At 38.4% G+C, this 27,276-nt stretch overlaps 1 protein-coding gene across 12 annotated transcripts in view; it reads left to right on the forward strand.

Moving 5' to 3' along the window:
• The window catches only part of SRGAP2 (SLIT-ROBO Rho GTPase activating protein 2), a 262,852-nt gene that overhangs the window by 113,358 nt on the left and 122,218 nt on the right, over positions 1-27,276 (forward strand). For 11 of the 12 annotated variants that reach the window (XM_077157593.1, XM_077157591.1, XM_077157595.1 and 8 more), the window contains one exon: positions 17,222-17,384. In XM_077157593.1, coding sequence (XP_077013708.1) covers positions 17,222-17,384 — 163 coding nt within the window. Of the gene's footprint in view, positions 1-7,157; positions 7,399-17,221; positions 17,385-27,276 lie in introns of all 12 variants that reach the window. The other variant, XM_077157592.1, reaches the window with a different exon arrangement.

Here is a 27,276-nt window from a genome sequence, read left to right on the forward strand (position 1 = left end):
CAAATCTTTTCTCTTGACTGAAGATCGAGCAGTCTTAGAAGTGAGAGACCTGCTTATCCATGCCTTCGGGGCTTTAACAGAAATCAGTGGATGAGGATGGTGGGCCAAATAAAGAGCATATACTGAGAACTGTCCTGTAGTCATTCCCTTTGTATCTGGCTTGGCTTGCCCTGGCCCTGGGCAGTCCACCATATGGATTGGGACATTATCAATTTCTTCTAGGGCTACTTCTGTCCTATACTATCTTCCATTCTGCATGATCACTCCTCTTGCATTTAGGAAACTAAGGACCCAGCTTTCAATCCCAGCTCTAGGATGTGATTGCATGGCCTATTTACCAGCAGTACATGGAATATGCATGATTTAGTACCTATGGATGATCTTGATCGGGTCTTTCAGAAGTGTAATTGTAGGGCACTGCTCTTGACACCCAAATTTGCCATTTTAGGCCCTGTTGCTAGACTATTTACTGGCTCCTTATTTTGATGCACTTGCTGTTTTTTTCTCCTTGACTTTCTTTATTTAGATGCTCTGGCCTCTTTAATAGCTCTTTTCCATCAGTTTTGTCCTGGCCATTTTTTCCTCTCTGTCTGGGGATGGTTTCCAGATTCCCCTTCTTTTGCCCCATTTCACCCTCTTCCTCCATCTCCCACGTACTCATTTTATGAGTCTTCTTCCCCAAGACACATATAACGTGGTCAGTGCTGCTGATTCCGTCTGTTCTGAATCTTGCCTACAATTTAAGTTAAAAAACAGATGGGCCCAAAGCATCCTAGCTGCTGTGCCAATTTCTACCACATGAAAACAAGTTACTGAAAAGCATCAAGCAATTTTAGAATAGTTTTGGGGTTTGATTCTCTGTCTTCTCAGTGATCTTCTCTCTCCTATTCCTCCATTTCCCCTTGCCCTTCCCCTTACCACATTATACCTCACCATTTTCCTTTCTTTTTGTATACTTAATATACCAGCAAAGGCTGATTTCTCAGACATTTACTTCATTTTCACTCTCTGTTGTACAAATAGATATAACTATTGGGAAGGAACTGTGTTGATAATCAACTAGGGCTGTTGACTTTTTCTAATTGTGAATCATACATCAGGGACTTAAGAATTTCTGTCCTTTGGTCATACAGAGAAGGTAAAGCTAGGGTTTCTGTGTCTGTGGGTACATTTGCAGATCACCAGGGGTGTGCAATGCTGCTAGTCCCCATACTTACTTTTCCATACTGTAGAAAGGGAGGGTGTTCCTTGTGAAGCAGTGACATTGTACCACACCATCACTTTCAGCATTCTCATTCTTGGGATATGTTAACGTTTTTACCTGATGTTCTCTAGAGCATTGTTTAACCTCAGCATTTCTAGTTACCCTGAATATAAGAGAAAGAGAATCAACGTGGCAGGCCCACTTATCAAACAGTTGCTTCATGCAGACACTGTCAGTTATCTACAGTACATCAGGAGCAAACTTTTGGCAGAGTCCAGTAATTATAACTGTCCATTGTGATCAGAGTGCTAGATACTGTAGAAACTGTCCTAGGAGAAGTCCTGAGGAGTGGGCTGTCTAGAGTGCTGGGACCCCTGGACTTATGCAGATTATAGTATATGCAGACATATATGGTTCTTTCATATATAATAAACCTTATATTTTTAGAGCAATTTTAGGTTCACAGAAAAATAGAAAAAGTACAGAGAATTCCCTTATATCCCCCTGTTATTAACATCTTGTATTAGTGTGGGACATTTGTTACAATTGATGAACCAATCTTGATACATTGTTAGTAACTAAAGCCCATAGTTTGCATCAGGGTTCATTTTTTGTGTCGTCCAGTTCTATGGGTTTTCTCAAATGCATAATGTCATATATCCTCCATTATGGCACCATAGAGAATAATTTCAGTGCCCTAAAAATTCTCTGTATACCACCTACAATTCATCCCCACCCCCTGCACCCCTGGCAATCACTGATCTTTTTACTATCTCAGTAGTTTTGCCTTTTTCAGACTATCATATCGTTGGAATCACACAGTATGTAGCCTTTCAAACTGACTTCTTTCTCTTTCACAGTATGCATTTAAAGTTCTTCTGTGTATTTCCCTGGCTTGATAGCTCATTTCTTTTTATTGCTGAATAATAATCTATTGTATGGATATACAGCAGTTTGTTTATCCATTCACTTATTGAACTGCATCTTGGTTGCTTCAGAGATATAACTGAAAACAAAACTTTCACAAAACAATACTTATCTTTGCTGTCTGTGTGATGTGCTCTGATATTTTCTACTTTGTTTTATGACATTTTATTTCACATTTTCTCTTTCATTTTTTGAGAAATGCTGGTTGGTGACCTTAAATTTATTTTTTAACCTACTAATGGATTATATTAGTTTGAAAAATACTCCTTTAAGAACATTGAATATTAAATATTTGGTGATCATACTGTTACCTGGGATACTTATTTAAAATGCAGATACCTGGGCCCCACTCCACCCTTAGCAAATCAGAGTCTCCAGGTAATTCAGAGGCTTGGTGATTTTGGATCTTGAAGACCCATACTTACAGGAATGTTCTTTTACAGGCTTACTACTTGCTTGGAAAAGGTAGATCCTAGTGGGTATCATTTGAATCCAAACTCAGAATCTTCTCACTACAAAATGACCACAATCATCCATGCTCACTTCTGGACCCTGAAATTCGTTGAGCATCCTCTTTTTCTGGTGATTGTCACCCCTTGTGAAGGCAGAGAAGGGGTTAACTGAGGATGCAGAATAGAGAATAAAGGAACTGAAGGGTCATTTAACTGAGTGGCCGGGGTGTGGCCCAGCCCTTTAGTAGGTGCCCAGAGCCAGTCCCAAATTAGAATGGGCTGAGATTCAAAACTGTTTTTCCTATTCACTTGCCTTTCATGTGTAACCACATGCAGTGTGTCAACATGCTTTCTGGCGCCATTAGGCACCAGCAGTTTTACTCCCTCTGGGTTCATGGACCCTTGGTATTCCTGTTATGCGTTGTCTTGGAATAGCTTTGTGCTGCTGGGACTTGGGCAGCTGAGCATTGTCCATTAACTCTTTCAGCACTAGGGCTCTTAGATGCTAAACGCTTTGGGGTTAGACTCTATCAGTAAATGAATGGCGTCAGAAGACCAGGGTTCTTGCCTTGCTCTGCCACTGTCTATGTGACCTCAAGCTCCCTGAGTCTCAATTTCCTCACTTAGAAAATGACAGGTTTGGTCCAGAATCTAAATCATCTTGAAAGTCCTTTCCAGTCTTAAATTCCACAATTCTGTTTTTGTATCCACTGGCTTTTCTCTTTGCACTTAAAAATTCTTCCTTTTAAAGCCTCTATTATGTTCGATCCAAGAGATTCCCTGAGTTTTGGAATTTCCAGAGAAACAAATGATAAGTTAATAGCAGCAAAACAATACCTATTTAGTGCACTGATGAAGTAGGGAATTTATAAAGAAAGGCCATTGTGCAATTAGGTAAGGCCTAGGAATTTGGGGACATGTTTGTCTTTTCAGACACAACTCTCATCACTTTGTTTTGTGTGTGTGAACACATTGTGTGAACTCTTAAGTGACAATAATAATTATGTAATTTTTATACTGACATAGTTGCAGAGTACTTCAGTGTTTATAAAATATTTTTTAATGGACATCACCTTGTTTGACTTGATCTTCTTAACAGCCATGTGAGTCAGATAGGGCAGGTCTGCAGTCCTCATTTTTTGTAAGTGGATGAAGAAATTTTGTGGCCCAGCATGCTTCTGTGACTTACCCCAAGTTATCTGGCTAGTAAATGGATGAGCTGAGAGTAGACTCTGGGTCATAAGTGTCATTGTTTCAGGGTGATTTCCACCACCTTGCTGGGATGGGGTTTATTGTCCATCCAGATTCTTTATGGACCTGTGGAACTCAGTAATTTGACCTACTAACGTGGAAATTGACCAGGCCATCTCTTACACAATTTAATCCTTTAAAATTTTGCCAGTAAAATATCAACTTGGTTAATAATATACTGTTAATTTACAATACACAAGCCTATGAGAATACACATTTGGTCACTCAGTGGCCATCCGAGAGGGAGTACAGTAAGATACGTGCTAGAGCAATTGTTAGGCAACATTGATGATGGTTGAAGATATTAACTATTTATTAAATGAATTGCATTTTTACAATGCTCAATACTTTTTTATTTAACATTTTATAGTGAACATTTTGAAACATGCATATTAGTAGAAAGAACGGAACAAGTACATCATCCAGCTTTGGCAGTTACTAATATGTATCCACCGTCTACAGTCTCTTGAAATTATTAAAGAAAGTGATCAACTACAGGCGGGAGATAAGATCAGAAGTCTTCTTGAATCTTCTGCTAGATCTATGATTTTTTTTGTTATCATTATTTTTTTTGATATATAGTATATATTCGCATACCATATAATCCTCCAACGTGTACAATCAGTGGTTCACAATATCATTATATAGCTGTGCATTTATCATCACAGTCGACTTTTTTTTTCTTTTTTGTGAAAATAACATATTCAGAAAAGCAATAAATATCAAAGCACATCACAACAATTTTAGTGTAGAACAGATTTCAGATTTTGGTATGGGTTACAGTTCCACAATTTTAGCTTTTTCCTTTTAGTATGCTCTAAGATACTGGTGACTAAAAGAAATATCAATATAATGATTCAGCAGTTGTACTCATTTAAACCCAACCTTCTCTGTATAACTCCACCATCACCTTTGATATCTCTCCCACTCTTTAGGGGTATTTGGGCTATGCCCATTCTAGCTTTTGCATGTTGGAAAGGGCCGTTGATAATATGGAATAGGGAGATGGAGCTAGTTGATATTCTGGAGAGGCTGGTCCCTCTGCATTTCAGGATTTATCTTGTCCAGGAACCAGTCTCTAGGTTGTAGATTTCTGAAAAGTTACCTTAGTGTATGGAACCTTTGTAGAACCTTATGTAATCCTCTAGGTTTTCTTTAGGATTGGCGGGAATGGTTTTGGTTGGGGCTTGGCAAGCTATGATAGGAAACAATGTCTAACTGAAGCTTGTATAAGAGTAATCTCCAGAGTAGCCTCTTGACTGTATTTGAACTCTCTCTGCCACTGATATCGTATCTGTTACACTTCTTTCCCCCTTTTGGTCAGGATGGCATTGTTGACGCCACTATGCCAGGGCCAGGTTCATCCCTGGATCTCCCATGCCACCAGGGAGACTTTCACTCGTGGATGTCATGTCCCGTGTTGGGGGGAGGGTAGTGATTTCACTAGCAGAGTTGGGCTTAGAGAAAGAAAGGCCACATCTGAGCAATAAAAAAGGTCCTCTGGAGGTAACTCATACCTACAGGTAGAATGTTCAATACTTTTAGAATTTCTGTAGCTGTGTTATCAGTCATTAGTTAATATTGATTAAATACCTACCCAGTTATTGGTGATATATATTCCTTGAGTATTCCAAAATAAACCTTGCTATTAAGAGGCTCCCTTCCCAGAAAGGTAACATAAATATCAAAATAACACACAAGAACTGATAATGATGCATCGTCTGATCTGCTGACTTTTTAAGCTACATTTCATTCAGGTCTATAGTTTCCCAGAAAACTCAAGCCCTATTACTTTTTTCTCTTTTCTCTTGTACCATGAGCCGGGTAAGGGGACTCATGGTCACAGGGAAAGGTATTCCACGAATGGAGAGGTATTTGAATCTTGGATGTACTCTTTCTTCCCAAATGGCTTGGATGTATTCTTTCTTCCCAAGTGGCTTGCTGAAACTTGACATTTTTAAGTACCATTTGCCAGTCAGGAAGAGTTCCTGGCTATAGATCAAGCTTCTCTATTGGTGCCAGGGAGATGCCTGTTCCTAAGGTGGTGGCTACTGCTTTGAAAATAGATGTGTAGATTTTTAAGTGGCGTCCTTCCAGTTTGGCACAGCCAACTATTTATTCCTCTAGAATGAACTACCAAGGGTGAGCCAGACTATCTGCTTTAGTCATCTCCCAAGGTTTCATTCATTTTAAAAATCTGCCTAAAATTTTTTTTTGTCTGTATGTTTGTCATGTGCTGTAATTACTTATGGGGTTTCTGGTGACATCTTAATTAGCTAGAGAAGAAAAACTGAAGATGTAATTACAGAGTTGTTCACAGGTTATTCTATGAAATATGTGGACTTAATGTAGTTGTGTACAGATTCTTAGACTCAATGTATAACTTTTATATTCCTTGGTCACTGATCATACCTTTGCTATATCTTTGCCTCTTGCTATGGTGTTTTAGTTTTAATTGAATGAATTAGTCAGATCAGGCCTTTTGATGTGATCATAATGTATTTTGGGAGGCTTTCTGGAAAAAATGTAATACATAAGTTAACTTCTAGGCCCTTAGTGTACTACAGATCATACTGTGGTGACGTGTGTAGTCCTTGTTCTCCAGCATTTTAGACTGTACCCAGAGTACACAAGGAGAGTTTAATAACCTCTTTGTTTGAGAAAACCTTCTCAACCAAAAGGGGGAAGAGCGAAATGAGACAAAATAAAGTCTGTGAGATTCCAAATAGAGTCGAGAGGTTATCCTGGAGGTTATTCTTACACATTATATAGATATCACCTTTTTAGTTAAGGTGTAATGGAGAAGCTGTAGGGAACTGCCTGAAAATGTAGAGCTGTGTTCCAGTAGCCATGTTTCTTGAAGATGATTGTGTAATGATATAGCTTTCGCAGTGTGACTGTGTGATTATGAAAACCTTGTGTCTGATACTCCTTTTATCTACCTTATTATCGACAGATGAGTAAAACATATGGAATAAAAATAAATAAAAGGGGGAAGAAATTTTAAAATAAATTTAGTAGATTGAAATGCTGGTGCTCAATGAAAGGGAGGGGTAAGGGGTATGGTATGTATGAATTTTTTTCTGTTTTCTTTTTATTTCTTTTTCTGAATTGATGCAAATGTTCTAAGAAATGATCATGATGAATATGCAACTATGATGATATTGTGAATTACACGATTATGTATGTAGAACGGAATGATCATATGTTAAGAATGTTTGGTCTGTTTGTTATATTTTAAAAAAATTTAAAATAGTGAAAAAAGACACATGGAAAAAACACACAAAAAAACTAATAACCTCTTTGTTTATTCCTCCCTATAGTTTTGAGAAAGCTGGTGCCAAGATATGGGGCTATACATGAAGGGAAGGGCTGCAGAAGCTGTAGAGAGACCTGGTGGGCAGCTAAGTCAGGATATCATCAAATGGGTTTCTCCTTCTATGTGCAGAAGGACAAGATAGCCATGTCTTGGATCCAGGAGGTCTACAAACATAGGAGAAGCAGATCAGAAACAAGAATGTTGATCATTTTGTCCCTAGTACCTGGAAGAGTACCTGGTACATGGTAGGTGCTTAATCAGTATTCACCGAATGAATGAATGAAATAAGGCAGTAAGAGATTTAAGACTCAGAGAAGGATCCTGAACAATAAGAGATCAGAAATCTAGACAGGATGACTGGATGGCAGAATTCTAAATCTTGGGTAGACACCCATGTCTGGGCTTATATGGTCTATAGAATTGTCTTTAGAGTGATGCAGAGAAGAACCCCCTTCTCTTTCATTTGAACATAGGGTGGAAATGGGGTCATTGAAGTGAAGGCGAAGTCTCTCACCCTTTGTTTCAGAAATTCGTTGGCTTTTACAATGGGGATTCATTAATTTAATTATTTATAATTCTTAGGCTGTGGTAACTGTCCAGATTAAGGCATCAACAGGATGATACCTGGACTCTGAGGACAGGCTGATGGCATCCGGGACACCTCTGTCACATGGAAAGGCACATAACTGGCATCTGCTGGTCCTTGTCTCCAAGGTTTCATTGTTTTCAACTTCTGGCTTCAGTAGCTACCTCTTTCAGTTTCTGTGGGTCCTCTCTTAGCTTCTTCAGGGTTTTTCTCTCTGAGCTCTTTCGGCTTTTCCTTTTCTTTATCCTCTCATAAAGGACCCCAGTAAAAGGATTAAGACCTACCTTGAATGGGGTGGGTCACATCTCAAATCGAAATAACCTAACCAAAAGTTCCCACCCACAACAGATCTGAACCCACAGGAATGGATTATAAAAAAGAACATGGCCTTTTCTGGGGTACATAACAGCTTCAAACTAGCACACCCTTATATAAATTGAGGGAGAAATTTCCAGTTGGGATCGACAGTGGCTCAGACTTGGGGATGATTTGCAGCTCTCTGACGTAACCCAGAGGAACCTTAGTCCACTAACTATTCAGGAAATAGTTATTAAGCATTTAATAGATGTCAGAGACCATGCCAGTTCAGTTCTCAACTTCAAAGCAAATCTCTAAGGACCCAGCTCTTAGACATGCCATCCTTCCAAGGGTGTGGGTGGACTCCATGGAACTAATCCAGAACCACAGGAATCCCATTTGCATACAACTCTTCCCCCAAACCTGATTATAGGGGATAGTTTAGACTATTTTGAGAAGGTGGGTATGCCACTACTTCAATCCTTTCTAATTGTCTGTCTAGGCTACTAAAGACAATTTGTGGTACTAATTTGTCCCTGAAATTTTGAAAGCTCTTTTCTCCACACATAGAATATATATTTTTTGCCTTTGTCTGCCTCTTTTCCTTTTCATCTCTAAACTCTCCTATTCTGATCTCATTGTTGGCAAAGCTGAAGTCAGGGCTGTGATAAAGCCAAAGAAGTGTGCCTGCCCGCCCAACTTTGAAAGATGCCTTCAGGTTACTACTGTACTATACTGGGTTATACAACCAGCAGCCACCTTTGCAGGCAGAATCTTTTTCAAGTCACTTCCCACCTTGATGATTTTCCCCTCTCCTCCTTTGAATGCCTTCCTCTGCAAATCCAATCCATTCTCTGGCTTATCTGGGTCAGCCAGGGTCTGATTTTATGTATGGCACTGTCAGACTATAAATCGCTGCAGCTTTTTGCCTCTCTCCAGCCTGTCTGCTTCTGTCAGCATCAGCAAAATGCATAATAGGAAAAATAAGCCAGAAAGGCTAATACACTCATCTGAATAAAATAACCTTTTTGGCTGTTCCAGTTTGTGTCCTTTTAATCAAGGTGCCAGGAAGGAATTTAGATTTAAAAATCTAGCCTCCTCCTTGTCACTCGTTTCTTGTTCAGCCATCACTGAATGATTCCCTTTATTTTGCGTGTACCTTTTTTTTATCCTCCACATAGATAGGTGTTCAATAATATATATACCAAATGATGTAGTTAACATTTCAGGCTCTGTTTATCATTACATGTCTTTTTTTTAAAGTAAGGAACAATATTCTTCTTAGATGTATTAATATTTGCCATCTCTGAAGATGGACTAGCAGGTTTGATAGGAGTTCTGAGAAGTGGGGGACACAGTAGAAGTAACTGAAGCATCTAGGGTTCTGGCAGTCTGGGGTCCCTTTGGATTTCTTCCTGTCAGCCTCAGCACACAGTTCCCAGGGTGGAATGCAGGACTTCTCATCATTCCACCTTGTCCCTTAGGGGAAGGACAATGGAAGATTAACTCCTGCTCTCCTGTTGATATCTCCCTCACGTTCTTCCCAGAGATTTACAGCTGCTTTGTTAATTGCCTGTTGCTGCTGTCTTATCCCAACCATTATTTGCCGAGGGCTGTACATTTTTGGCACGTTGCACTTTTGGCCCTGGTCCAGAGCCAGATAAGGACCCTGGTGAAAATTGATGAAAGCTGTGTTCTAGTTTATTTGGAAATAAAAATGATAGTATTTCCTCACATTTGTATAATGCTTTACTGATAACATAGTTCTTTTGTATCCATCATCTTATTTGATTTTTTTTTTTCACACAGTAGCTCTCTGAGGTGGGCAAGTCAGAGACTATTGGTCTAAGATACCAGTGCAAAAGTTCAAGCCATTCCGGTAATGCCAAGTTTGTGCCACGTGTTCCATTTGCAGAACCATGAACAAAGCAATTATTAATTAAATGGTAACTTAGGCCAAGAAGTATTTCAGGACTTTACAACCATGCCCCACGGTTTGAAGATCTTTAGGGAGCTAGATATACACTGATAGGGAATGTGTCTATTTTATAGATGAATCAATCCAGAGCAGAGGGATGTAGAAAAAAAGAGATGTGTAATATAAAGGCCAGGTTGACCCTTCGCCTAGATATTTGAGTGTTTGTTGCCGAGTTTGTTGAATGTCCATAAATAGTCTAAGTTGAGGAAGAAATAAATACTGGACTGATATATTTGAAGCTAATGATTCAGTTGTGCAGATTTATCTCTTTCAGTGCATTTATAATGATAATCTGTTCTGCAGATGTACAAACAGCTTGTGACTTTCCAGTCCTCCTTTCTTTTGACTCCAGAGTCAATCCCTCTCAAGTACAGTATTATGTTTTCTTGATCTTTTCCTGAAAAAAATTTTTAAATAAGAAAAATACTTCTGGATATTTTGTCTACTTTTTAGGGATTAGTATCTGAGGAGGTTTGCAGCTGTTAAGCACATTCCTAAGGGATGCAGACCCTTTTCTCTAAATGCCCAAGTATTACACAACCTAAGGCTCTAGGAGTGGGAAAAGTAAAGAGACTGCACAAACAAGTGATAGATGGAAAAGATATAAAGACAAATTTCAATCCCCTAACCAAACGAAGTTTCCTTGACTCCAGCAGCCCCAAATAAAATGAGGCTGCGAAGTCACTGGAGCAGGAAACCACTCCAGCAGAACCTTCATATGCTCCCTATGAAATCACGTCTCGTTGACTTGCTTATTTTCCGGCTTGAAGTGTGTTTCATCTTTTGAACTTGTTTTTAAACCAGTCTTTGTTCCTGTTGGCTGGGGAAATTGTCTTTACAGTATATTCGTGTTCCCCTCCTCACACATTACCTTCACCTCTCCTGTCCGGCCACTATCCAAAAATAAATAAATGAATGAATTAAAATACCTCAGTTGAAAGGAGGAATATGTCTGAGGAAGTATACTAACTCAAAGAACCAGAAATATTATATGAAAAGCTGAGGTAATAAAATAGATTGTGACCTTCTAGAAGAAACAGACATCAGGATCTAATACTGCTTTATTTTTAAGCTGAAGATTCCTTTTTAAAATAAAAATCTTGCATAGAATCCCCATTTTTGAAAGAGCCCTATGCAGCATTTTATTGGTATGAATCTAGTTTCAAAGTGCAGATTTATAAAGTACTTATTATAGATGCAGTCAATGAGATTAGTGAAGCTATGTTTATGAACTAAAAATACTGAAATCGGGATTATAAATTAGAGTCATATTTTTATGTCATTCTCAACATCCAAGTTATTTCTTGTTTTGGTTTGGGTTGCCCTGTATCAGGCAAATCCTCATCCATACAGATGAGTTGTTGTAATCTTGAGGTATTCTTAAATTGATTTAGAAATTTGAGAAAAGGAGAATTAGAATTTTTTTTTTTTGTTCTGAAGTTGAATCACTAACATTACCTAGCCATTTTTCCCATCTCCCTTCATAAATAATAATTGGACAAGCCCCCAAATGTGTAATGAGCAATAATTGACAATGAGATTGTGTGATATTGAGCAGGTTGATTCTCATAACACCATCACAGTTTACCTTGAACCCAACATATCCCTCTGAACCTTCTGTGGCATGTAATTGAACTTGGCCCCTGTGTGTCAAGTCATGCACTCACAGTAGAGCTTAAGCCAAGGTGTCACAAGTAGGTTTAGGTTTAAAATAGTCCTGTGTAGAGCTACATCCATTCTAACTAACAGCACTTTTTTCAGAAGTTCTAACCCATTCAGTGACAGCAGCCGATCTTTTATTCCAAGGCTTGCATGCAACTTATTTCTCCAAGCAGCCCATGATGATATATGATCATCTCTAATGCAGGGAGATTGGGTTTTGGGTCCCTTGCTTATTTGATGAATGGGTGTCACTCATTGTAGTTGTTTTAAAATTGAAATGTAATTCTCTGTGTTTCTAGAGTTCCTCAGAATACAGTTTAAAAGTTCCTGATCACTGAAGCCGGTAATAGCTGCCCTACTATTAAGATGCCCTACTGTAGGATGGAAATAAACATACATATGATAAAAGTACTCAGACCACTGTAGAAGTTCTTAACAAACGTAAATTTATTAGTGTTAAGTAATACGGCTTTTTAGTTTAGAAGGTATTCACTTACACCCATCCTTCTTATTAACCCATTTTTTGTTTGCTCATCCTTTTTTTCTGATGCTCTGCCACCTTTCCCGTGTATTAGGTTGGTCTTACCTCCCCCATCTCCACTTGCGATCCTTGCTGTACATTTGTGAGTGAGCAGGCCTGTAGTTTGTACCACTATTAAAGCTCTGTTTGGTCTGCCTTATACATCCTTCCTTCTTTGTCTCCCACACTAGACTGTGACATTGGCACTTTTGTAACCACTAAAGCACCAAATACTGTACCTTGTTCATTTAAGATATCTGAGGAACATTTGTTCTAATCTTTCTTAGTCCAATTTTTCTCTTCTGCAAGATACAGTCAATAATATCCATCTCATCAGGTTGTTGCGAGGTCTAAAGGACCCAGGCCTGTACCAAGTGTACGATAATTCCTAGAGAAGCAGTACACAAAGGAACCCTACTTTTTTTTTCTCTCCTTAATGAAACTCAAGTTCCTGATGCAGAACTTTCGGTTGCTTAAATTAGTGCTACAAACTGAGTTGGTAGTATTTTTTTTTTGCTTCTCATGGCAGCATTTTTATGTGTGTTAAGCGCTATGGGAAAAGAACCCACCGGCAGTATGTTGAAAGCAATTGAGACCACCACTCCATGTTCATCCAAGATAAGAAGCAGATTGAAATAAATTGTAGCCTGAGATCTTGTGAGGTCTGCCTCTTTAAAAAGCAAGTGTAGCTGCCTGGTATATTCCAAGAGTTTAGATATCTCACCAAGAGAAACCAACACCCAATAAAAATGTCAATTGGATTATTTAGGATTTTGTAACTGAAATGGATTAGGAATCAGTTCGAAAATTATCCTGCCAATGGAAACATCAAATGTCACTGAATGCATGTACTCAAATTTCTCACCATTTTGAATTTAGGATTGTTTCCTATTTGCTTTTTTTTCAGATGCTTAACTTTTGAAAGGAGTGAATTAACGTCATGTATATCTCCCTCTCATCTAGTATATTTTCCCCCCAGTAAAAATCTTTTAATTTTCTTAGAAAGATAAGTAGTCATAATGTTACCACAGTGCTTGGCACATAGTATGCGCCTGAAGTGCAGAGTGTAGGGTCTGGGGGTGAGAGATGGGGGAGAACAAAGTACGGAACACTTTCAATCTGAACTCTAATATTTACTTTAAACGATTAAAGTAATTTGTTGGTGCTGGTTGGACAGACACTTGATTTGCTGGCCTGATGTGTTCTGAAGCCAAAGAAGGTGTGGTGTGACTATTTGTTAATAGTTACCTCACTACAATTCTAAGTTGAATTCCATGCTGTACAAATCACAGGAGACTGGTGGTCTCCAGCCCTGGAGGGAGGCAGTACAAACTCAAGAACCAAGCTACTGTCACCCCACTCTATGCGTTAAGAGTCTAACTAGAGGGAGGGAAGAGGAGGGAGAATTCCAGCATTGCTGCTTTTTAGCTATGTGACCTTGGGCATGCATGGTGTTTAATCTTTCTTAGTCCAATTTTTCTCTTCTGCGAGGTACAGTTAATAATATCCATCTCATCAGGTTGTTGTGAGGTCTAAAGGACCCAGGCCTGAACCAAGTGTACGGTGAGTCCTTAGAGAAGCAGTACACAAAGGAACCCTACTTTTTCTTTCTCTACTTAATGAAACCCAAGTTCCTGATGCAGAACTTTCTGTTGCTTAAATTAGTGCTACAAACTGAGTTGGTAGTCAGTATTTTTTTTTTTTGCTTCTCTGGGTTTTCATTAGAAATTATAATCTAGGTTTTGCAGTTTATTGCTCCACTCAAGCTATGGAAGTTGTTTTTTCAGCTTACTTTTTTTAATTGTATAATATAACTATACAAAGCAAAGAAATAAAAAAAAGCAATAGTTTTCAAAGCACTCTTCATTTGTGGTTACAGAATAGATCCCAGAATTTGTCATGGGCTACCATATGATCCTCTCCTATTCTTTCTTCTAGCTGCTCCAGAATATAGGAGGCTAGAGGGCTTAAATATTTTTTTATCATCACAATCAACTTTTTTTCCTCTTCTTTTTTTGTGAACAATAACATATATACAAAAAAGCTATACATTTCCAAGCACAGCACCACAATTAGTTGCAGAACATATTTCAGACTTCGACATGGGTTACAATTTCACAATTTTAGGATTTTACTTCTAGCTGCTCTAAAATACTGGAGGCTAAAAGAGGTATCAATTTAATAAATCAGCATTCATATTCACTTGTTAAATTCTGTCTTCTTTGTATAATTCCACCATCATCTTTGATTTTTCCATACCTCTCTTTGGGGTTGTTTGGGCTATGACAATTCTAAATTTTTGATATTGGAAGGGTCTGTCAACTCATATAGGGTAGGGAGATGGAAATATCTGATGTTCTGGAGAGGCTGGGTTGGGTTTCAGGACTAATCTGGACCAGGGACCCGTCTGGAGGTTGTAGGTTTCTGGCAAGTTGCTCTAGTGCCTGGAACCCTTGTGGAATCTTATAAATTGCCCTAGATGTTCTTTAGGATTGGCTGGAATGGTCCTGGTTGAGGGTTAGCAGGTTATGATAGGTAGCAATGTCCACCTGAAGCATAAGAGCAACCTCCAGAGTAGCCTCTCGACTCTGTTTGAACTCTCTCTGCCACTGATATTTTATTAATTACACACCTTTCCCCCTTTTGGTCAGGATGTAATTGTTGATCCCATGGTGCCAGGTCTGGATTCATCCATGGGAGTCCTCTCCCACGTTGCCAGGAAGGCTTTCACCCCTGGATGTCATTTCCCACATAGGGGAAAGGGCAATCATTTCAGTTGCAGAGTTGGACTTAGAGAGACTGAGGCCACATCTGAGCAGCAATAGAGGTCCTCCAGAAGTAATTCTTAGGTATGCCTATAGGGAGTCTAAGCTTCTCCACTACCTACATAAGCTTCACAAGAGTAAGCCTCATGATCGAGGGCCTGGCCTATTGATTTGGGTGTCCCTAAAGTTTGACACAGTATCGGGATTCCCTGATGGTAAGATTTAATAGTTCTATAGTCTTCCTCCCCTCCCTCAGGGGACTTTGCCAGTACTTTTTGATTATCTGCTTAATATACTCTAGGATATTTCTAGGCATTACAATAATCTATACAGGATTAAAGGACCTCTTTCTTATTCTGTGCTGTGTTTCAGTTGTTCAAATGAGCTATATAGATAGGTTGGATTAGATTATGCACTATAGAAAATTTCAGTTCCAGATCAAATAAACTTTTCTTCCGTTGGCCTCAAAGAGTATGTGTGGTTCTAAAATATAGATACTGCCTTACTTACCCCTATATTCTGAATCCACTTTAACCCTAATCTGTTCGGCTTTGTTCTTATCTCTGAATATCAGGTTATAGATATAAAATAGCCTGTATAAAATCCAGAAATAATAATCACCACTCTGGCCCTAATGTCTGCTCTAAAAGCTTACAATCTAGGTCCCTGCTTTCTTATAAGCATTTTCTAAAGGTGACCATACCATTGTTGTTTTTTTGTTTCTGGCTTATTTTGTCTCACCAAATATCCCACATGTTCATTCACTTCATTACATGCCTCATGACAATGTTCCTTTTTGTAGCAGCACAGCCTTCTTTCATAAGTATACAGCATAATTCACCATTCTGCTTCTCCATCAGGGCATCCTTGAGCCACCTGCATTCATCGGGCATTATGTAGAGGGCCCAAAGTCCACAGTCCATCAACATTCTCAATTTTAGATAATTTCATTGTTCCCAGGAGACAGAAAACCAACAAACACACCCTCACCAAATCAGAGATCTAAACCTCCTCTTAACTCTTGTCCCTCCCCCCATTATCTACCTCTGCTGTTACTGTGGTAGTGCTGATGGTTTCCTTTTGAACATAGCTCATAGCATGCAAGAGCAATTTTTCCCCTGACCCTGGACTTAAACACTCTTTATACAAGAATCATATCTTTGAAGTAATTCTTACCAGAACTCATTCATATTTCTAGTGTGAGTCAGTGGGACCCGTAGGTCTGTATAACCCCTTTCAATCTTGTTCATCTTCAATATGGTATTACTTCTAGACCCACTAGAGAATCACCTTTGCTCCTATCTATTCCCTTACATTGGAGTTCAACCTTATTAGCTAAAGGTTCACCCATCTCTAGCTTCTACGTATCACTAAGTCCCTTGTATTCTATATTATAAGTCTCTGATTATACCTTTATGCTGCCATAAAAGTGGAATCATACAGTATCTGTCTAAGCTATGGAAGTTTTAGAAATAAATGTATTTGGATATGGTTTGTGTTCTTGGTTGTATGGGACATGAGACATGAGATCATGGCCCATTCAATGAGATCAAAACCTCCTTAGATATATTCTGTGGTACTGAAGCATTTTCAGCAATTATTTTCATAGCTAATGCCTTCAAAGTTGTCTTTATTGAATCCTAGAATAAATAACTTCAGGGAGATTTAGTCTCTAGTACTCTACTGACTTTTTTTTGTCATCAGGTCCTTCCTACAGACAAACCAAGTTATTTACCAGGTAAGGTTATAGACTCTGGAGTTAGCCTAGGCCTGTTCTAGTTGGGTAACACAGAACTGTGGTTCTGATCCCAGACTCCCTCTTACTACCTTGTGACCCTTTCTTACTAGTCCCGGGCAAGTGACAATCACCCTGAGCCTCTATTTTCTAATCGAGAAAATGGGGATAATAACAATTCTTTTTTTTTTAACAATGATTTGAGAGAGTTCAGATGAGATAATGCATAGAAAGCATTCAGCATGTTCCTGGAACATAGTAAATGCTCAACAGACATCCCTGTTCCTTTTCCTCCTCTTCCTCCTCTTCCCTTCTCCTTCACTTCCCTCCCTCTGCTCTAATTATTTTTATTTCTTCTTTTTACTTCCCTGAGTTTTTGTAAAAGGAGAAAATGAGATGTAGGCTTCAGGAAAGGTATCCTTCTTATTCCGCTTTAATTGCTGTGATTTTGTGACATGGACTGTGGTCCTAGATGTTGGCTCTGGCTGCTTATCAACATTGATTTTTGTTGTTGTTTCTCTGCAGGAAGGATCAGAATGTCCTCTCTCCCATCAACTGCTGGAATCTCCTCTTAAACCAGGTGAAACGGGAGAGCAGGGACCACACCACCCTGAGTGACATTTACCTGAACAATATCATTCCTCGATTTGTCCAAGTCAGTGAGGACTCAGGAAGACTCTTTAAAAAGGTACATAGATTTTCCTAGTCACAGGAGCTCTTGGGAAGAGCAATAAAAGAATTCAAAGGCGTTCCTCCTGGACATTCCTTACCACCTACTCATGGAGAAAATATATTTGAATTGACATCTTTTTGTCCTTTCTGAGCTGAATTAATGGTAACCTTGGGAAAGTGACCATTTGCAAGAAAGAACCCCAGGACTGGCAGCACAACATAGTCTGTATATATTAATAATGATTATGCCTTGGTAGTTTCCATTAAGTGATTTGGGAAGCTGTTGAGATTCAGAGACCTTCAGTATCATTTCATGTTTTCCTCTTCTGGTTCATTTGGCAAATTCATGCAGGTTTTGGGTTCAGTTCTCTTTTCCAAGTTCTCATCTTGGCCAAGGAGGACTCATGAATTTGGTTATTCTTATCATGACATATCTTTGTCTTTAGGTCCCTGGATGAAAAATGCTTTCTGGGACCCGATTATTTATCATAAATTCCTTAGCTAACGATTAAGCAGTTTGACAAAGGCAATATCTCAAAATGATTCTGATAATCTTAAGGAACTTCTGGAGATCCTGGAACTTGTTGTCTGAACTCTCTTACCTTGAATTCTTGGTGGAATCATTTACTCATGAGGATTGAGTACAAATGGTAGCAAAATCCCCAACCATTGCATGTGATATATTATGTCTGACATCCAAGATCTGATATCTCCAGATAGAAAGAGGTTAAATAGGGCTATTTTTACAATTCGCTGGTTTCCAGCTAACAAAATCTAGTGTTAAGATTTGAGGCTAAAAAAAAAAATTAAAATTAAAAAAAAAAAAGTTTTGAGGCTAGACGAGAAAGGACTCCAGTAAATAGCTGTAGCTGTTGTTCATAGTTAAGTTTCCAATTTTAATATTAGGACTTTCCCATATCTCACTTGGTCTAGAATTAGAACTAATTTCTTCTGTTTTTATCACCTGAAAAAGAACGGATTTAGAGTCTTTACCTGCATAATTACCTCCCTGAAGGGGCTTTCTCTGTGTCTTAGAGGCAGAATATTGAGGGTACAATCATCTGACAAAGTAAAGAAGGAAGAGAAAGATAACTGCTCCAGGAGCTCACTGGCCTTTTTTTAGTTGCCCGGCTGTGCTGTGTCCTCTCCTCTGAGGTGAGGGTACGTTCACTGTCTCCATCATGATTTCTAGCATCTGCTCTAACTTACTTGTCATTAATTTGAATTATTTTGCAGCACTTGGTAACGTGTGTGAGACTAAAATTAAAACCTAGTTAGGAGAAACCTTGACAGTAATCAGATACCTCTTCAGTTCTTCTCCCTGACCTTATTAGCTGCTTAGGCAGTCTTGAGTAGGAAAGAGGCTGACTTGTCGTTTCCTCTTTCATTTTCACTGTTCGTCTGAGAAACAACTTTTGTGAGAGATGTTCAGCTGTCTGGACTTCACCCCATCTCTCAGCAACCTTTTCTCTCAGCCTTAAAAGGTTGGAGAAGAACTAGACCTACTGAATCTTGTGGTCGCTACTGATCCCAGTGCTGTCTATGCTAAGGCAGCCAGATAGCAAAACCCTGCTTGTCCTGGCTCCTCAAGTACCCCTTCGTATATCACCAAAGGCCTGAGTGTATGACACAGATATAAGATATGGGGCATTTGACCTCCAGAGGGAAAATATACCTAAGAATGGTACATTACAGTGCCCCAGAAGTCCCCCTCTTGCTCCCTACATTCCCCATACCCCATCCCCAAGGAGAACCACTGTTCTGACTTTTAACAGCAAAGATTAGTTTTGCTTGGTTTCTTCACACATTGTATAAATAGAATCATACAGTACATACTCTGTTCTGGTTTCTCTCAGTCCGCATTATGTTTGAGATTCTTCCAAATTGCTGTGTATAGTTGCAGATGATAGGACTTCCTCTTGATCTTTATAGATTTTCATCAATTAAATTTAAATTGATTAGGGCTATGCTTAGGATTGTTGAATGGCAACAGAATAAAAAATCTCTTTTCTCTCTCTCCTGGGGACCAAGTGTAGGCAAAGAACTGTAAGGTGGAAGCCGACTTGGCAGATGGATCATAAGAGTAGATTAATTCTGTTTTGGCTGAGTGAGACCCTTTCTGCTTTGAATAATAGGCAAAGGAACATTCTTTCTCTATATCTTGCTTTTTCAGTCTATTTTGTTTAGAATATGTTGCACATGAGGAATTGGACTCCAATCAGAGAAGTGGCTTAAGAAATGTGCCTGGCTGCCCTGTCAGTTATGTGAAGTTTCCCGGATCAAAGCAGAGGCCTTTTCCAAGTGACATTTCTCTTAGATGCAACTCTTGCCATTAACTCTGACATCTTGGACAATTGCTTTGCCTTTCTGTGCCTCAGTTTCTTCAACCATAAAAAGGTAATTTAGGTTATCTGATATCTATGGTGCCTTCCAGACATAATATACTGTGAATTTGTGATAATGTGAGTATCCTAATCCAGGGGTTTGGGTGATACCAGTTAGTGGTACTTAAATAGCAGTCCCAGAGATAAAAACAAACAGAAGTTGGGGAAGAAGGAAGAGGGGGAAGGGTTAGCTAAATCAATTGAAGATTGAATTTCTGAGGCATGAAGCATTATTTCAGAGGCTTCTTCTTTTTCAATCAAGGAAATGTTACATACCCAAGGTGTTGGCATTGTTTTCCTTTCTTCCTTTATTTTGTGCCTTCCTTAATTCAAGATTATGGCCGTAATCTCATTTGATTCTCACAATAACTCTGTGAGGTAGTTGTGTTATTATCCCTAATTTATGAAGAAGTAAACTGAAGCTTAAAGAAATTAAGCCACAAAGTGATGAGGCTAGCATTTAAATCCAGTCATGTGGCTCTAGAGCCTAAGACTTCCATCCACATGCTCTATTAGGACTGTTTTGGAATGAGGTACAGGATTTTCGTATACTTTTTTATTGACTCCAGATAGTTCACTTAGTTATATAATTAGCCTAACCTTTTATCTTGCACATAAACATTCCAAAGATATTGAGGTGTTAAACATCAACATTGAATTGTTTCTCCTATCAGGTGTCAGGGCAAGCAGCTGGAAGTTGGAAGTGAAATTGGGCAGCATGTTTTTCTCCCCAGAGACAGAATCTCTAGTAAGAGAGAAACAAAGACTCATTAAATGCAAGAATTGGCCAAAAATCTGGCTTTTAGCTAATTTGGGGATGTCAGGGCGGCTGCACAATTAGCCCCTCTATGCTACTGAACCCCCTTAAGGGATGCTCTCTGCTGGCTCTCTGGTTTGTGGTTAGGTCTGCTGGGACATATTTTGCTTTTTGCATGAAGTCGTGGTGGAGATTGCTTTAGCTAAATATAACATCTGGAGAAAGTAGCCTCCTGTCCACAGCTTAAAAACAGACCCACTTTGTCTAGGACTCCAGGGAAAATTGAGCCCATTGGTGCTCCTGACATCTCCTTTCGTGTAATGAAAGCTCAGTCTGTTTAACCCCTGTTGGAACCAAAGTTCGGATAAATATTATTGCTGCCACCTTCATTTGTTTAATGCAGTATAGCTTCAAAAACGATGGCCAAATGCTACCAAGTCTGACTCGCAGCTCCATGTGGTCACTGTGAGAGGCATATTCTGAAGAAACCTGCCAAGAACAGAAATAATTTTTCCCATTTTCACAGCTTAAACTGAAATAAACTTGTGTGTGTTTTTTTTCCCATAGGAAAGAGAACAATCCTGTTTTCTGTTCCTCCTTTCACTTAGCTAGTACACTAAAAGTACCTCTGAGTTTGCTTTTTCAACTCACTGTTTGTAGCATACTTAAGCTTGGAAGGCTAGCCTATTCAGATAGTTTTAATAGTCTTTCAATTTGCATACTTCTTTTATCAGTACTCTATATAACTGCACTTCTGGTTTATCTTTAATACCCCAAGATTCTATGGCAGAAATTCAGGCTGAATTGAGAATGCTGTTAAGCTTGGTCAGGTTCCCAGTAGACGAGTAGTTCTCAATTCTGCCTATGCTTGAGAATCATCTGGGGAGTTTAAAAAAATCTTTTTGTGTCCTTGAATAGACAAAAAATTCCTAGAATATAAAAAACATGAATTATAAAAGAAAAAATATGTAAACTATACTTTGTCAAAATAGAAAGCTTTTGCTCTTGAGGGTGCACAGGTGGTTCCGTAGTAGAATGCTCACCTTATATGCAGGAGAACCGGGTTTAATTCCTGAATCATGTACCAAAAAAAAAAAAAGAGAGAGAGAAAGAAAAGACTTTTGCTCTTGGAAACTCATTGTTAAGAAAATGAAGACAAGCCACAGACTGAAAGAAAATATTTGCAGTACGTATAACTAGCAAAGTACATGTATCAGAATGTATAAAGAACTCTTAGAAATCAATAAGAAGAAGACAAAATACCCAATTTGAAAAAAAAAATGAGCAAATATTTTGAACAGACTTCACTAAAGAAAATATATAAATGGCTAAGAAACACATGAAAAGAAGCTCAGTATCATTAATTATCAGGGAAATGCAAATTACGTTTATAAACAGATATATTACATATACACTAAAAATAAAAAGACTGACAATACCATTAGTCAGGATTTGGATCAATGGAATTTTCATTTTGCTGTTAGAATGTAAAAGGATTCACCACTTTGGAAAATAGTTTGGCAGTTTCTTATAAAGTTAACATGCATTTATCATATGACCAAGCAATTCCATGCATGACCTTTACTCAAGAGAATTAAAAGCATATGTCTACATAAAGACTTGTACATGAATATTCAAAATAACTTTTGTGGGAAAATATTGCCCCACCACCACCACCCGCAAGCCCCAAAGATGTCTGTATCCTAATCCCTGAAACCTGTAAATGTTACCTTATATAGTAAAGACTTTGAAGATGTTATGAAGTCAAAAAGGTTATTTTGGATTATCTGAGAGAGGTGGCAGAAGAGAAGTCTATGTGACAGGAGCAAAGGGAAGCAGAATCACAGAAGATGCTTGGAAGATGAAGAAAGAGGCCAAAGAATGCAAGTAATATGGCTTTAGACACTGGAAAAGGCAAAGAAATAGATTATCCTCTAGAACTTCCCAAGAGAACACAACCCTCTTGACATGTTGGTTGCAGCCTAGTGGAACTGATTTTGGACTCCTGACCTCCAGAACTATAGGAGGCTAAGTGTGTGTTGTTGAAGCCACAGATTTGTGGTAATTTGTTTCAACAGCCATAGGAAACAAATATTTTGTTCATAGTAGTCAAAACTGGAAACCAGCCAAATGTCCATCAACAGATGAATGGAAAAACAAATATTGAAATATCCATTTATGAATACTACTTGAAAATAAAGAGAAGTGAAATACTTATACATATTAGAGTGTATGTGAACGCAAAGGCGAATCTTATCTATAGTGATAGAAAGCAAATCAGTGATTGCCTTGGGTTCAGGGGTGGAGATGGGGGGTTAACCAAAAGGGACACAGGGGACTCTTAGGGTGATAAAGTGTTATGTAATCTTGATTGCGATGGTGGTTTGTTCATTTGTTAAAAATCATTGTACAGTACACTTAAATGTATAAATTCATTCTATGTAAAATTATCCCTTGATAACATTGACTTAAAGGATAATTTTTAAATTCCAGTGCTTAAGTCCTGACCCAACTCAGATGGATTAGACACACTGGAATAGGGCCTGGGTGATTCTCACATAGAGCGTGAGTTGAAAACCGCTAATATAAATGTTCCTTCAGGTTTCCATCTTAGCGAAACCTAAGAGCACAGAGGATATCTGAAGGCATAAGATCCTTTCTAACTGTATATAAGCTGTATTTGCCCCCGTATCAGACAGTGTTGAAAATACATCTTGGCCCATTTCTTTAGGAAACTTCATTGTGATTTCCTCCTTTATTTTTGGAGAGTGAGAAAAAGTGAAATAAGTGTAAATAAGTCACACTGCAGAAAGGCGTGTATGCAAGAAGGGTGCTGAGAAAGAAATGTAGAAGACTCAATACTTTTTCCCAGAACCCACAGATGTTAAACATGCCCTTTCACCATTAATAGATTAGTCACAAAAGACTGATCATGGAATATGCCTTGGCACCAAGAAAATGGTTCTGGCAGTGACATAGGGTAGAGGAGATTTTATACTAAAAGCGGTGCATGCTGTCCATTTGTTGATCCCCTTTGGGCTGGGATAGGGCTACCTAAAGAATCTTTGAGTCCAGCTGTTTGGTCTCAAAGGCAAAAATGTGAGGAGAGAGGATGAGACGGTATGTGGTATGTTCTGTAGTATTATTGTCATAAATAATAAAAGAAGAAATGACCCACAATGCTGGTATAGCTGACTGTCCCTGTTAGGTTCTGTTGACTAAATAATAGGAAAAATAATGGTTTCTAAATATTGTTTCCCTATGTTCTGCCTTCTCGAGGAAGAGTTTAACTTGGAAATATCTGTGAGAGAAGGAGTAGATGAGTGATTTAGCTCTCCCTCTCCTCCCCACAACCTAGTACCAGTTATTGACTGAATTTCCTCCACATTATAACATAGTCATTAACAGAGCTGCTCAGTGCTTTACAGCCAGCTGTTCTAGTTGTCCTGTTTATCTTTTTGGTAGCAGAATCTCTTCTGATTAATTGAGCTTTATTCTCTCATGTCTGATAAAGAGGTCCTCTTTGGAGGAAAGAATAGGATGTGAAGCTGAGCTTATTTGAGAAGGGGATGGCAGGCTTCCAGTTACTTCAAAGGTATCTCTGCTGATAAAGGGCTTCAGGTTTGCTGCCAAAGCCAACACTGAGAGGAGCTTTGCAGGTAGTGCTGCTTGTGGTGTTTTAGCTTTGGTTTTTGTGACACTAGGTCAGGATTTGTACCCTCTCCCTTGGGGCTTCTCTCTGGGTGGCCCAGGCTTTTTCTGAACTGAGGAAGATACAGCTCAAAGGGAATGCCTGCATCAAAGATGCCTACATTCTTTTGTTTAGGTTACTTTTTTGATGTTTTAGTTCTTAGGTATCTGTGTGCCTTTTCTAAAAGAGCTCATGATGCTGTGTTTAGAACACAGAGGCCTCATGGTACGTCAGTCCTTATAAACCAAGGGAAGATTGAGAGAATCAAAAGAAGAGCAACTGAAAAAAATATAGAGAGAGAGTGTAGAGAAGAAAGATGCAGTGGACAGATGACAAAAGTGCCAAATGCAACCTGGTATTTGAATAATACCCTAACCCAGAAAAGCACACACCCAATAAGTGTGTCAGCCACCACTGTGAATACTGCTTTATGTTAAGTGCTAAAAAGAGCTTAAAATAAAATTGAGGAGTAAGGTTTGACCCAGGAAATTTAGAGCTTTTCAGTCTACTTAGATCTCCTAAAACTTTCTGTGTGGTAACAATAATAATACTATTAACAATAACCTTTCATAAAATGCCTACTATAAATTCCTTATACTATAGTAGGTCCTAAATGTGTATTTTTCTCTTATCTTTTTATCCCCTTTACTAAGTTTTTTCCCCTAACTTTTTATGGAATTATAAAATACTTAGAGAAAGTGCACATATCGCATAATGTACAACACAAGGAGTTTTTACAAATTGAAAAGTGTTTGCTGGTTTTTAAAAAAATTTGTGTAAATAGGCTGTGAGGAGGATTGGAAAGATGGAGAAGTAGGAAGCTCCAGGAATAAGCTCCTCTGTTAAAACAACTATTAAACTGACAGGAACTGTCTAAATCAACAGTTTTGAAACTCTGGAGTCCAGTGGAACATTATGCAGTCTCCAGGGAAGAGCTGGAGGATGACACTGGTAGATAACAGTAAATATATGTGAATTTCACCCTTTGTTTAGTGCTTGGCAGGCATCACTGGGGGACTGCAGCCCAGGCTCCTGGTGCAGCTTACTGATGCCAGGTGGGTTATAAGAACCTAGTCCTTCAAAATCCATGTATTCTGATTGTTGAACCCTGCTTTTGATTGGCCATTGTTCCAGTACCCCCTAAGGTAGAAGTGGCAGAGTAATCTTAAAGAGGCAATTCCTTTCTTTCTTTTTTTCTTTTCATTCCCATTTTGGAGGAAAAATAATTTGGAAAAGTCACAAATTGATGGCTCCAGATCTCAACAAAAACCTAGCAATCCAAGAGAAGTGGAAAAACTAGATTTTTAGAATTGTAACAAGATAATACTCAGAATATCCAGTTTTCAATAAAAAATATACAAAACACGCAAAGAAACAAGAATGTAGGGCTCATTCACAGGAAAGAAAGAAAATGTCAGAAACCATCCCTAAAGAAGCTTATAAATTGCAACAAGTAGTCAGACTTTAAATCAACTGTCTTAAAAATGTCCAGTGAGCTAAAGGAATCCATAAACAAGGAATTAAAGGAAATTAGGAAAACATTGTCAATCAAAATAAAGAGATGGAAATTACAAAAAGGAAACAAACAGAAATTTTGGACCTTCAAAGTATAATGATTGAAATGAAAACCTCAGTTGGATTCAGTGGCAGATTTACTCAAGCAAAAGAAAGGATCAACAAACTTAAAGGCAAGACAATTGAAATTATCAAATGTATGGGGACCAGAAAGAAAAAATAATGAAATGAACAGAGTCCGAGAAACCTATGGGTTACTATGAAGCATACCAACATATGCATCATTGAAGTCTTAGAAAGACAGAAGAGAGAGCAGGGGCAGAAAATGTAGCTGAAGAAATAATAGCTGAAAATGTTGCAAAATCTGATGAAAGACATAAATGTACACATCCAGGAAGTTCAGTGAACTCCGTGCAGAGAGAGCCACACCATTACACTTTGTAGTGAAATTATCAAAATCCAAAGACAAGAAGAGGATTTTGAAAGCAGTAAGAGAAAAGCTATTTGTCACATACAAGGAATTCTCCAATAAGATTAACAGCAGATTTCTCATCAGAAAACCATAGATGCCAGCAGATACTAGGATGGCATATTTAAAGTCCATAGAAGAAAAAACTGTCAACCAAGAATTCTGTATCCAGCAAATTGTCTTTCAAAACTATAGGGAAATTAAGGGATTTATAGGTAAATAAAAGCTGAAAGAGTTTATCACCAGAAGATCTGTCATATAAGAAATGCTAGAGGGAGTCCTTCAGACTGAAATAAACAGACACTAGACAGTAACTTGAAGTCATAAGAAGAAATACAGAACATTTCTAAAGGTAAAATATAAAATCTTCTATCAGTATACTTTTGGTTTGTAACTGCTCCCCCCCCCATATGACTTAGGCAAATGTGTAAAATAACATTTAAAATCTATGTTTAATGGGCATACAATGTATAGAGATATAATCTGAGACAATCACAGTATAAAAGGGGAGGACAGATATGTAAGAGAAGTGAGTTTCTATACTATTGAAACTACGTTGGTAATAGTCAAACTAGGTTGTTATTAGTTCACGATGTTAATTGTAATTACAAAGGTAACCACTAAGAAAATAACCAAAAAATATGGAGAAAAGGAAAGAAGATGGTAAACAAATGGTAAACTAAAAAAAGGCAACTAAATAAAAAATGGGGGCAGTAATGGAGTAATGGAGGAACAAAACAGCATAGAAAACAAATAGCTAAATTGCAGATGTAAATCCTTCCTCCTAAGTGGAAAGACAACCTACAGAGTGGGAGAAAATCTCAACCCATATATATGATGTGGTAGTTAGGTTCAGGTGTAATCTTAGGCAGGTAATGGTGTCTAGTTCCGTTGCTGTGGACGTGAATCATTATTAGCACGCGAAGCTCATCTATGGCTGATTACATCTGCAGTCTACTAAGGAGAGTGCCCTGTGCAGTGAGTGATGTTTAATTTAATTAGCTGAAGTTTTAAAAGAGAGATCAGAAAAGAGCTCAGCTGCTCAGCATACCTCATCTCAGCACTCACAGCTCAGCCCAGAGGTTTGGAGAT

This window comes from Tamandua tetradactyla, chromosome 4 (assembly GCF_023851605.1).
Source record: "Tamandua tetradactyla isolate mTamTet1 chromosome 4, mTamTet1.pri, whole genome shotgun sequence".
NCBI classification, from domain to species: domain Eukaryota; kingdom Metazoa; phylum Chordata; class Mammalia; order Pilosa; family Myrmecophagidae; genus Tamandua; species Tamandua tetradactyla.